A 12,470-nucleotide genomic window follows, 5' to 3' on the forward strand; every position below is an offset into this window, starting at 1 on the left:
GCCGCTGGAAAAATAGTCGGATCCTTCTATCGATCCAGTAGATATCTCACTGCGGATGCTATTCTCTATCTATATAAGAGCCAGATACGTCCAAGGATGGAATACTGTTGCCACATATGGGCAGGAGCTGCTAGAAAAGACTTGTCCTGCCTTGATAGGGTTCAAAATAGACTTCGTGGCCTGGTGGGAGGTGTTCTTTTCTCTTCGCTGCAACCTCTATCTCACAGAAGAGATGTTGCGAGTTTGTCTCTGCTTTATCGTTATTTTCATGGAAAGTGTTCGACTGAGCTTCAATCTATGGTCCCCTCTCGCCAAACTTTCACAAGAAACACTAGACTTGCTGAAAACATTATCAATAATTTTCTACACTTTTTATCTGTGCCTAAACCTAAACATAGATTCCATGATCAAAGCTTCTTTCTTAGAACTGCACGCCTGTGGAATTGTCTTCCGTTTTCCTACTTTCCAGCTGTCTATAATATGGTTGTCTTGAAGTCCAACGTGAACAAGTTTCTGATGAGCCGTTCCACTTAAGTTAACAAATTTACCGAACTTCCATTACTATTGATTACTATATTGTCCTTTTGACTACTCTTCACTCTTTAACCCTTATCCTTGAGTGTCCGATCGGCCTTGATAAGTGGTGACGCCTATGTAAAAAAAACAAAAAAAAAAACATCTTTGACTCTATCAAAACAATTAAAAATGAAACCGTCATCCAATTGGAGAAAGTAGTGGCATACACCAACTACGGTGCAAACAAATATACATTATTAATATTCTACCAAATACTAATCTAATCCAAAGTGGACTATGTATTAGCCCGAAAATCATACCTAAAACTTTTCATATCATAGGACTCAACTGAGAACTTTCCAACCATTTCCAATGGAAAGTTTGTATGTAAAAGTGCATGAAGCTTCTTTGACTCATAAGAAGGCAAACTTCCAATACTTTGTATTTAACTAAAATTCTGCCTATTAAACCGAGCATATGATATCATATTTGGACAAAAATACAAAGAACTGAACCAAAGAAAAGACAATTTACTAAAACCTATTGACTTTCAACTAGAATCAATAATTAAAGAAACTGACTTCCCACTTAAGAATATACTTGATAATACCACAATAAAATAACCAAAATAGACCTTGAAATGAATAAACTTAATAAAGCTATCACACATCCTCTTATTTTGCAGGAAAAACTAAATAAAATTCTAGATTATCCCAAATATGCTGCTATATTTACAAATGGATGTAAGGATAAAAATGTGCAGCTGTACATGAGAACCAAATTATTCAACATCTATTTTCAATGCCATTGGTTTAGTACTTTATATCATTTAGCAAAATAAAATAACTTCATTTTTTTTTTTTTTAACTTTTTTTTTTTTAACTTTTTTATCAGTGTAAACGGTATTGAAAAATTGAATAACCTAATTATCGTGTAGAGTAGTATCATTGCTAAACACTAAAGAGATTATATTTTGTTGCATCACAAATCACATAGGAATCTGAGGAAATAAGACTGACACAGCAACCAAAATTTCTCTATCAAAAGAGTTTCTCATACACAGACATCAAGATAAATATTTATGCATATATCCACAAGAAATGATAGTCTAGACAGCAGTAAAACATCTAATAAATTTTTGCCAGTCTGGTCCAGGAGAATGGAGACATGGCTGTAGGAAGTGATGAAGAAAGGATTGTTATCCATATTAGCCACATAAAAGCCACACATTCATTCCTGTTTGAGCAGAAAGAGCCACTATGGTGTGCAACTTGTCACATCCCATACAGTGACTACTTTGTTAGAGCATGTCGATTTTGCCCTTGTGCAAAAAATGATGTTACTATGAAGAATTATTTCATGAGATTTGCGTGGAAATGTTAATGTTCTTTTTGAAGATGGTTTATATCCTAAAATCTAATGTCTAATAAGTCCAATAAACCAAACTGGCAATAAAAATAAATGGAATTTGCATTAAATAACTCAACAGGGTTGATATGCCATAAAATAAATATTTGAGCTAGTTTTATGTGATTGTTATCCTTCATTAGAATGTTCTTAAAAGTACGAAAAAACAGTAGGGGCAAAAGACGGTCAGGCAAGGTTGGATGTGGCAAAATCCTGGGAAATGATAGGAGTAAAGTACATAAAGAGTGATGTTATATAAAAAGTTGGAAAAGACTTTAGGTAAGAGACTCCGACTGGAAACTAAGTTAGTGGATATAAAAGAAAGCGATCTTAAAAATGAATTTGTAACACAAACTGAGATTGTATTTCCCTTCACTCTACTTTGCCAATCTGTTTTGCAAATTCGAATAAAAGAACCAGCTGTCAATTTCATATTCATCTGAGTTTGTTTGATTAATTTGTATTAATAACTGTTGGATTTGTTTCGTTCACCAAGGAGAAGCTTTTCTTTTATTGTTTTAGTTAACAAATTCTGTTGTATACACATTGTATATAATGTGTGTATATGTAAATATTTATGTTCACCTGCGATCGTTTCGAGTGTGTTGAGTGTATGTACGTCTCAATACGTGTGATCATTTAGTGTGTATAATGTTCGTTGTGTGTGTGACTGTTTACACGTATACATTACACAGATGCAGTTCCTTACTGAATTAATAAACACTTTTGTATGCTTGGCACCAGACTACAGGAAGAACATATCTTTTTGTAGTCACAACACACTGATTTATGGTTCTGGACATGTTCCTGAAAATGTAAGCCATTTTCTCCTCCTAAAGCTCATGTTTCACACATTTAATATTCATGGTTGTAACTTCTTTTATTCTCTGACTGGAAGCCATTTTTTGTGATTACATTCTGCCGTCTTCTCAGCCAAATTTTTTTTTTTTTTTTTTTTTTTTACAGTGATCACCACTTATCAAGGCCCAGAAGCCACTCAGGGATAAGGGTTATTGCAAGTACATTACGTTAGTGTGGAGATTTGATCAAGTGTTTACTTAAGGGGGCGGTTCATTAGGAATTTGTTAACATTGGACTGGAACACATCCAAGTTGTAGTCTGGTGGGAAGCAGGCAGATGGAACAGAGTTCCACAGGCGTGCAGTTCTAAGAAAGAAGCTTTGTTCATGGAATCCACGTTTTGATTTAGGCACAGATAAAGAGTGGGGGAAATTTTTCAAAGTGGATTCGGTTAGACGGGTGTTTTTTGTGAAAGATTGGCAAGGGGGGACCAGAGATTGGAGTTCAGACGAGCACCTGCCATGGAAATAACGATAAAACAAGGATAGGCTCGCAACGTCTCTTCTGTGGGAGAGAGGTTGCAGGGAAGAGAAAAGGGCATCCCCCACTAAGCCACAAAGTCTATTTTGTACTTTGTCAAAGCAGGATAGGCTGTTTTTTGCAGCTCCTGCCCAGATATGGCAACAGTATTCCATCCTTGGACGTACTTGGCTTTTATATAGATAGAGAATTGCATCAGTAGTGAGATATCTTCTGGAGCGGTAGAAGGATCCCACCATCTTTCCAGCGACCTTAGCAACAGACTTGATGTACGTGTTCCATTTCAGATCAGGAGTAAAGATCAAACCCAGAAGCTTGTTAAAACACGGGGCCTCACCCAGACGAGAGCCATCCATCCCAATTGATGCCAGATGGGGATCAGAGCATTGATGATGTTTCCATGATTATTGACTCCAATTCTCAGACTCTGCTAACTGGTGTGTTCTGACTCTTACTCCTCTCTAACTAACTCTTTTGCTTTATTCTCCGACATCACCATTTAGGCCACTAACACAATCGTTGTTTTGATCTAAATTCTATTTTACCAAGTTAAAATTCCTGATACATATTTAGCTGACATTTCATTTTCCCAAATTCTAAATGTCTCAAACTAATTATTTTATAATATTCCTCTTTGTTTTATCAAAACATTTTCTCTGAATGTTTCCTATTTCATAACATCTAGATTTTGATGATAATAATTGCCTCAGTCATTTAGCAATGCCCGGTAGTGTTAATATATAACAATTCTATACCAAAAACAAACAAAAATTTTTTAGAGTCAAAAACTATGACAGTTTTCATCTGCAATGTTGTTGAGCCATGACAGAATAGGCAACATTTTGAATACTGTGAAGGAGAACATATTAAGAAAAAAAATGTTATAGATTTTTCATTAGTAAAAATAACTAACTGAAAATTTATATCATTTTATTTTCTTCTACTGAATTAATGAATTATTTTACATTTTGAAGGCAAACGTGCATAATAATATTTAAATTAAATAAGACAAAAACAATGTTTTCAGAAAATAACTATCAATCAAGGCAGCAATAGATTAATCAAAATATTATGCCTGTACATCTTAGGATTTCAGCAAAACAAATACTCCCTCCCTTCAAAAAATGGTGACAAGTATTGATCCATGAGAAGATAATTTAAACTGTCAGATAAAAATATAGCACAATTTGTTTAGCGACAGGCTATTTGCAATATGTCAGCTTTATATAAGCAATGCTAATTTGATTAAAAAAAAAAAAAAAAAAAAGATTCGACTCAGTTGGCATCAGGATAAACCATATCAGAAATGGCAAGGAATTTTTTATGTGAATTAATCTACTTACTGTAAAAGTGACAAATCAGTTGAAACTAACAATCCCCCGGGGGGGGGGGGGGTCTGTTTAGAAATGCTTTGACAAAATTTTATTTCCATACTATCAGAATAATCTAAACTTGAATTTATTTCAGATATAATTTTGTAAGAAAAAAAAAAAAAGAAAAAAAAAGAGATCATTTTATTTATATCTATAGATTTTAATAATCAGTTGTGTATTAAAATTATATTGAAGAATAAACATAGTAGGTTTTAAAGAAATTAGTTGACATGACAACAGAATTCTATTTCGGAACAATTCATTTTAAAATGAGTACAGTTTTTTTGTTTTTTTTTACCTTATGTAACATAGTGTATATAAGTATGTAGGAAAATAGCAGCAGCAGCGAAGAAGCACATATGCAGATTAGGAAGTGTGCATGAGAAGAAAAAGGAACAATGAACCACGTGATCGGGAGAAACAAAATTTGTGCCGAAAAAGATTTATAAGAAATGGCTGTTTATGACTGGCGTGTAGTGCAGCATAAGCTGGTGGTGAGATGGGAAGAAAGAAAAATGGTAATAAACGACTTGTGTTCAAAAAAAAACAGCCAAGCCGGATTTATTTTTGTTTGTTTCTTCCTTTTCGACGGTGCTGGATAGGATGGGGGTTCGATACAGGTTTGAACTGTAACAAACACGGTTCGACCATAACAGCCACTTACATATGTTTATTTTGGATGCTGTAACCTGGCCTTTTATCATAAGTGTCAATATGAAGAAAAAGAAAGAAAAAAAAGTCCTGTCAGTCATATTTTATTGTTTTGTGGAGACCGTGGCTGTCAATGTTGTTTTAATCTTCAATACGAATGTTCAATTTTTTTTTTTTTTTTTTTTCCAGAGTATTATTCTTATCTTTATTAGTTGTTTTCATCTTTATTGATTGTTGTTTTTCACAACGTTTTGGCCAGCTATTCCTCTGGCCTTCATCAGGTGATAACCGCGACGGATAGGAACTTCAAATCTCCTAACTGCATTCTCAGTAATCACTGCCATCTGTAGTTGTTGTCGTCTCACCATGTTTTGGCCAAGTAAACCTCTGGCCGGCTTTGGGTAGGATTGAAACCGCTATCTTCAGACAATGTCCATCTGGAACCGTAGAGATTCAACGTCTCTATCAACTGCGCCATGGGCCCCAAAGGGCAATCAAGGTTGGATTCTTTGATCTTATAAATCCATGTTTATTTATTATCTGATCTTCCATAGTTGGGTCTGTACCGATTGGTATATATATATTATTCCTTAATTGGAATTCATTTTTGAGCTGAGCATTATATATATTAATTTATTTTTATTTTGGACTATTATTCTCATCTTTATTTGTTGTTTTCATCTTTATTGGTTGTTGTTTTTCACATTTCAGCCAACCTGACGAAACATCGTAAAAAACAACCAATAAAGATGAAAATAACTAATAAAGATGAGAATAATAGTCCAAAATAAAAATAAATTAATATATATATATATAATGCTCATCTCAAAAATGAATTCCAAATAAGGAATAATATATATACGAATGTTTAAGTTTGCAGGTCGGTTATGCATTATAAGGGTTATTGTTTCACACTCATTTTAACGTAGCAAATAGCTCGTTTTGTTTTAGAGAGGAAGTTTGGTTGAACATATTTTATAAGTTTGTGTTTGGACTGTTTAAGTAGTATCTCCAGATTTATTAGGAATTACTAAAGTTTTAAAATTTGAAAAAGCAGTTTTGCAAGCCGGAATAAATTTTTAAACAATTATAACTCATGAAAAAGTTCTATAAAAATAACTCTGACTTTATTTCTGTAAAGAGTAGTAATTTTGCTCTAAGCTTATGAGTCGTTTATAATTCACTATTAATCCTGCCATTGTGAAAAATGATTATTAAATATGAAGACTTTTTTTTTCTTTTTTTTTTTTACTTTTTTAAAATAAGAAACTAAAAAAGATACTCATTTTTAGCATGGGCTATGCTGAACAACTTCTAAATAATCTTGTTTTATTTACAAGGATTTTCATCATGCCTGGTGCTTTTTGTTTGTCTGTATTTTGCTACAGGGATTCAGATAAATACAAAACACTGAAATATAAAAATGTTAAATAGTTTTAATTTTGAAATAAAAGTAAAACTGTGACAGTCAGGACACTTGGCATGAAGGAAATTATTCTTTGTAACTGAAACTTTTTATGACAATAAGGCACAGCAGCTTTTATTGCTGCTATGGTAGAAAGATAAGTGTCTACTAAATATTTGGGGTGTTCGCAGTCCTCAGTTATAGAGATGGAGGATGTAAATAGCGACTTTTTTTTTCTGTAGGCAATCCGAAAGTTGTTGACAGAATTCGGACAATGGATCAAATTTCCAGGGTATGTACGCAACCTAGCCATTAGAAGTTAGTGACTAGATTTTAGTGGATTGGTTTATGAACAAAGAAGCTCAGAGTATAGTGAAATTAGAGAGTAGTGAATAGTGTTGGGACGATTCCTAAATTTTTCCCCGATTCCAGAATAATGTTAATTAACGATTCCGATTGCCATGGAATTGTGGTTTTGAAATATACCATTATATAATCGAAAGTTTTTGCCTAGCAAAAAAAACTTGGTACAGCGAAATACAATTATGAGAATTTCGAAAACGATTAGATTTTTTTCGTAAAATTTCTTTCATTGAAGATAAGTCAAAACAAATATTTTAAGCAGGAATTAAACATGCACCATGAAATTAATAACAATCAATTTCAGGAGTTATTTTATAAATTAAAAAATAAAGAAAAAGTCATGATTAATTCAACAAAAATACAATAACATCAAATTTCAAGGGGAATAACATGTTTTGTTTATCTTTTGATATTCATTTTTTGTTTTATTTTCTCTTTATCTTCGAGAACTCTTTAAAATTTAATTTCTTTTTCTTTTTTTGCAGCTTCAATTGCTAACTGATTTTTATTCCACTTTCTAGAATATTCTTATTTCTAAATGAAATTTAAAAATGACTAAATCTTTGATTAAATTTTTAGCCTCAATCGTCTCAAGTCCCTATTTACAATGCCTCCCCACGGGGCAGAGTTAGACACGAGAGTCGTTTTTTAACGTGGAGAAAAGGAACAAAAATAAAAATTGTCTCAGTCGTGAAGGATTTCAGTTATTCCTATTTATTTATTTGACTTTTTTTTTTTAATATTTTTAACAATGTTATTTTTTAAATCTAAAAAAATTGGTTTTGTAAATGTTACCTTATGCTACAACAGAACACGACCACTCTAATTTGGTTTTTAAAGTTATTCGAGGTCGCTGACAATGAATCTGATGATCAAACCTGCCGCAAATTTACCGTTTGCATGGTATGAACCCCTAGAGTTTGGGACTATTTTGTGCCATTTCACCGCCTTCGGTAGTGTTTTTCTTACATAATACATTCATGTGCGAACTGGCGTAATGGGGTGTCTTATCACATCACGTAGGTTCAAAAAAAATGAATCTTTCTAATAAGAAAGTTTTTAAAAAAAATGTGGTCCATTTTTTTTTTTTTTTTGTCTTATCAAAAATAAAGTTTTCACCAGCGGTTAGCAAAAACATAAGCAGCAAACACATTTTTATGTTTTTCGTTCTTTTGGGGGCGGGGGATATTCCATTAAGCACCTGTTAAACTACACAAGTCCTATAATTGAATACCCCCACCCCCAAAATGAATGAAAAGCATAAAAATGCTTGGTTATGTTTTTGTAAACCGCTCGTGATCAATTAAAAAGCATTAAAACTACGTAAGAAAAAAATAAATAAACCACTTTTATTTTTTTAACTTGATTTGAAATGACGGCTTAAAGATTCCTACACAATATTATAAGACAGACACCCCATGACGCCAGTTCGCACACGAACATATCATGTAAGAAAAACATTACCGAAGGCGGTGAAATGGCACAACAGTCCCAAGGTCTCGAGGTTCATACCATGCAAATGGTAAATTTGCAGCGGGTTTGACCCCTAAAAAAACAAAACAAATTAGAATGGTCAGTGTTCTGCTGTAGCGTAAGGTAACATTTACCATTGGTTTATTTCTATATTTTTATTATATAATTATATACTTATCGTCCTTTAATGTTTATTCTTATTTAATGTCTTAATTTACATCTTTATTTCTTTATAAAAAAGTAAAATTTTTGGTAATTGTTTATTTCTTTATAAAAAAGTAAAATTTTTGGTAATTGTTTATTTCTTTATAAAAAAGTAAATTTTTGGTAATTGTTTATTTCTATTGTTAAATAAAAGTTATTTATTGAACTTCCGAAATTGCCTCTGTCTTAATGTTGTTTTTGACATTTTTTTTTTTTGTTTTTGTTGTGTAAAGAAGTTCCAAAAGAAATGTTTGCTTCATTCGCAAAATATTTTAATGAAATGTAAATTTCTAAAAGAAAAACAAATTAAATTCACTTACCGCAGTGTTGTATTAAACCTTTTATTGTTTAAATAATTAATCTCACTTAAAACAAACAGTTCAACTTAAAAATATGAAAGAATCATAAATCTAAGGTATTTTTTAACGATGCGATTCCGATTCTCCCCCAAAATACACAATTCTTACGAATGAATAAACAGTGCTCGCATCAGATAGATCTGCCAATGCCGATAAGGTTAAACTGTCTTGTGACACAAAAAGGAGAAAATGCTATAATTATTGATATCCGATTAAGTCGGGAGCACAAATAATGGCTCTGGTCTGTTGGATCAGGGGTCAACCATAATTCTCAAAATATTTCGTCAAAAGTGACTGAGCACTTAAGAGACAAAAATAAGCCAAAATTGTCTTGAATAATTTGAATAATCTCATCAAACGGGCTGAGCAATTAAGAGACATTTTATTACCTTAGGCAGGTTTAATTAAATTCTTGTAAAGAATTTTTTTTTTTTTTTTTTTTTTTTTTTTTTTTACAGTGATCACCACTTATCAAGGCCCGGAAGCCACTCAGGGATAAGGGTTATTGCAAGTACATTACGTTAGTGAGGAGATTTGCTGAAATGTTTACTTAAGGGGGCGGTTCATTAGGAATTTGTTAACATTGGACTTGAAGACATCCAAGTTGTAGTCCGGAGGGAAGCAGGCAGACGGAACAGAGTTCCACAGGCGTGCAGTTCTAAGAAAGAAGCTTTGTTCATGGAATCTGCGTTTTGATTTAGGCACAGATATAGAGTGGGGGAAATTTTTCACAGTGGATTCAGCTAGACGGGTGTTTTTCGTGAAAGATTGGCAAGGGGGGACCAGAGATTGGAGTTCAGACGAGCATCTGCCATGGAAATAACGATAAAACAAGGACAGGCTCGCAACGTCTCTTCTGTGGGAGAGAGGTTGCAGGGTAGAGAAAAGGGCATCCCCCACTAAGCCACAAAGTCTATTTTGTACTCTGTCAAGGCAGGATAGGCTGTTTTTAGCAGCTCCTGCCCAGATATGGCAACAGTATTCCATCCTTGGACGTACTTGGCTTTTATATAGATAGAGAATTGCATCCGTAGTGAGATATCTTCTGGAGCGGTAGAAGGATCCCACCATCTTTCCAGCGACCTTGGCAACAGACTTGATGTACATGTTCCATTTCAGATCAGGAGTAAAGGTCAAACCCAGAAGCTTGTCAAAACACGGGGCCTCACCCAGACGAGAGCCATCCATCACAATTGATGCCAGATGGGGATCAGAGCGTTGATGATGTAAGGATAGCAGTTTGGTTTTGGATGCATTAAAGGTTACAACCCACATCTTCCCCCACTGAACCACGCGCTCGAGATCAGAGGAGAGAGAATTAGAGAGAACTTTGTCATTTACAGCCTTTGATGTGTTGCCGTAGATGGTAGTGTCATCAGCATAGATGTCAACGAATGATTTAAGTATGTGTTTAGGGAGGTCATTGATGTAGATCAGGAAGAGAGTTGGGCCCAGGATTGACCCCTGAGGGACTCCAGCATTTATATTGCAGGCCTCCGATTTTTGTCCATCTACCACTACTCTTATGAGCCTATCGGAGAGAAATGATTTAATAATTGAGAAAACATTTCCAGTTATACATGCTGCATATGAGCATGTGGGGAAAATAGCCGCAGCAGTAGCCGAAAAAGCGCCTATGCAAATTAGGAAGTGCGCATAAAAAAAAAAAAGAAAAAGAAAAAAATGGACCATGTGATCAAGAGAAATAAAATTGGCACTGAAAAAGATGAATGTATAAGAAATGGCTATCTATGGCCAGGGTGTAGTGGAGCAGAAGCGAGAGACTTAAGCTGGTGTTGACATGGGGAGAAAGAAAAACAGTAATAAACGAATTGTTTTGGGTTTTTTTCAAAAAGTAAGAAAAGCCGAGTCGGATTTATTTATTTTTGTTTGTTCCTTTTCACTGGTGCCAGACAGCATGGGGTTCCACAGAGGTTTGAACTGGAACAAACACAGTTTGAGTATAACGCCACACTATACTTAGTAACCATACCATATCGAAGCGGTATTCACCCTAGGTGGGTGGAACCACCTTCCTTCAAAGGAGGAAGTTTTGTTGGTGTATAAAATTCACAAAGGGGTTCCCAGTCATATGTATAAGTAGCACCAATCAATTTTCAATTACTTGTTTGTGATCAGACCATCTCATTTTGGAAATGGCTGTAGAGAAGAAAAAAAACTCCTTTACGCAGCCTAGAATATTTTTCTTCATTGTGTACACTTATATTTGTCTGATTTTATGTTTTTCAAGAGGAATTTTTTTATATGAATTGACCCAAATATTGTAAACTCAACATATCAGTTGAAACCTAAAATCTCTACAAAGAAAAATGAAATTCTGTTTGTAGAAATATTTAACAGAATAAGAATAATCTAAACTGGATATTTTTTTTTTTTTTTTCTTCAGATATAATTATGTAAAGAATCGAATGCAAGCTGGTGACAAAAAAGTTAAGCTGCCTCCAACCAGTCATGTGATTGCTGCTGGCCAGGCAGGTAAGTAATAGTTATGTAAGAAAAGAATATTGTTGAATGCTTGCATTAGAAATAAATAGAAATATATATATATAAACGTATACAAAGGCAAAGGCCAAAAAAGAAGGGACAAGGAAAATAGTAAAAATTTTATCCCAGTTTTTGTGAAGGGTAATTTTGTAATTTATACTTTTTGATAAATTTTCATTAATATTAAATTTTTTAAACTTTTTTTGTGTATTTTGTTACTCTTAAATCTCATTTCTACAGAATGCCTGATACCAACTATATTACAAAAAAGAAAATTAACAATAATTCTATTCAAAATGACATTTATATATACATTGATCAATTGAAAACTAAAATTTCTAGATTTATTGTAGGAATCTCAGAAACATCAATTTTTTTAACACACACACACACACACATATATATATAAGAAATATGTGCGTGTTTGGCATACTGGACTTTCTTTGAAAGAATCTTGTGATTTAAAAACTAAAGTAGCCAAAGCATTGTAATAAAAATGTGTGACAATCACTATATTTTTGTTATATAAAAAAGTGTCAGTGTCTTATCTTTTATTTATATCATGATATATTTCATTTATTTCTAATAGTGATCTTTTATTAATCCTTTATCTGTAACAGTGTTATTTGTAATACTGATAGTAAAATATATTACTGAACATGCATGTGTTTTGCATAGCCATTTTTCTTATTCTCCTTAATAAAGTTCTCATGCAGCAATGTTATATATAATTTCTTTTCTTTTTTTATATTGCTGTTAAAATTCTACATTATGTCTAGTATCATGTATTTTAAAATAATTTCTTTGCAAATTGCTCAGTTTATCTAACGTATACATTTATCTTAAAAGTTGGACCTAAATAGCATTTCAGTTG

General features: G+C 33.2%; 1 protein-coding gene across 4 annotated transcripts in view; it reads left to right on the plus strand.

The window, feature by feature from the left end:
- Positions 1 to 12,470, plus strand: part of LOC145293801 (solute carrier family 25 member 32-like) — a 155,143-nt gene that overhangs the window by 59,289 nt on the left and 83,384 nt on the right. For all 4 annotated transcript variants that reach the window (XR_013869770.1, XM_080140370.1, XM_080140371.1 and 1 more), the window contains exon 3: positions 11,499 to 11,587. Coding sequence is in view for 3 of the 4 variants with exons in the window: in XM_080140370.1 (XP_079996496.1) it covers positions 11,499 to 11,587 (89 nt within the window). In the remaining variant the exon portion in view is untranslated. The remainder of the gene's footprint in view (positions 1 to 11,498; positions 11,588 to 12,470) is intronic.

This window comes from Euprymna scolopes, chromosome 15 (assembly GCF_053919585.1).
Source record: "Euprymna scolopes isolate OS-2025 chromosome 15, ASM5391958v1, whole genome shotgun sequence".
Lineage (NCBI taxonomy): Eukaryota > Metazoa > Mollusca > Cephalopoda > Sepiida > Sepiolidae > Euprymna > Euprymna scolopes.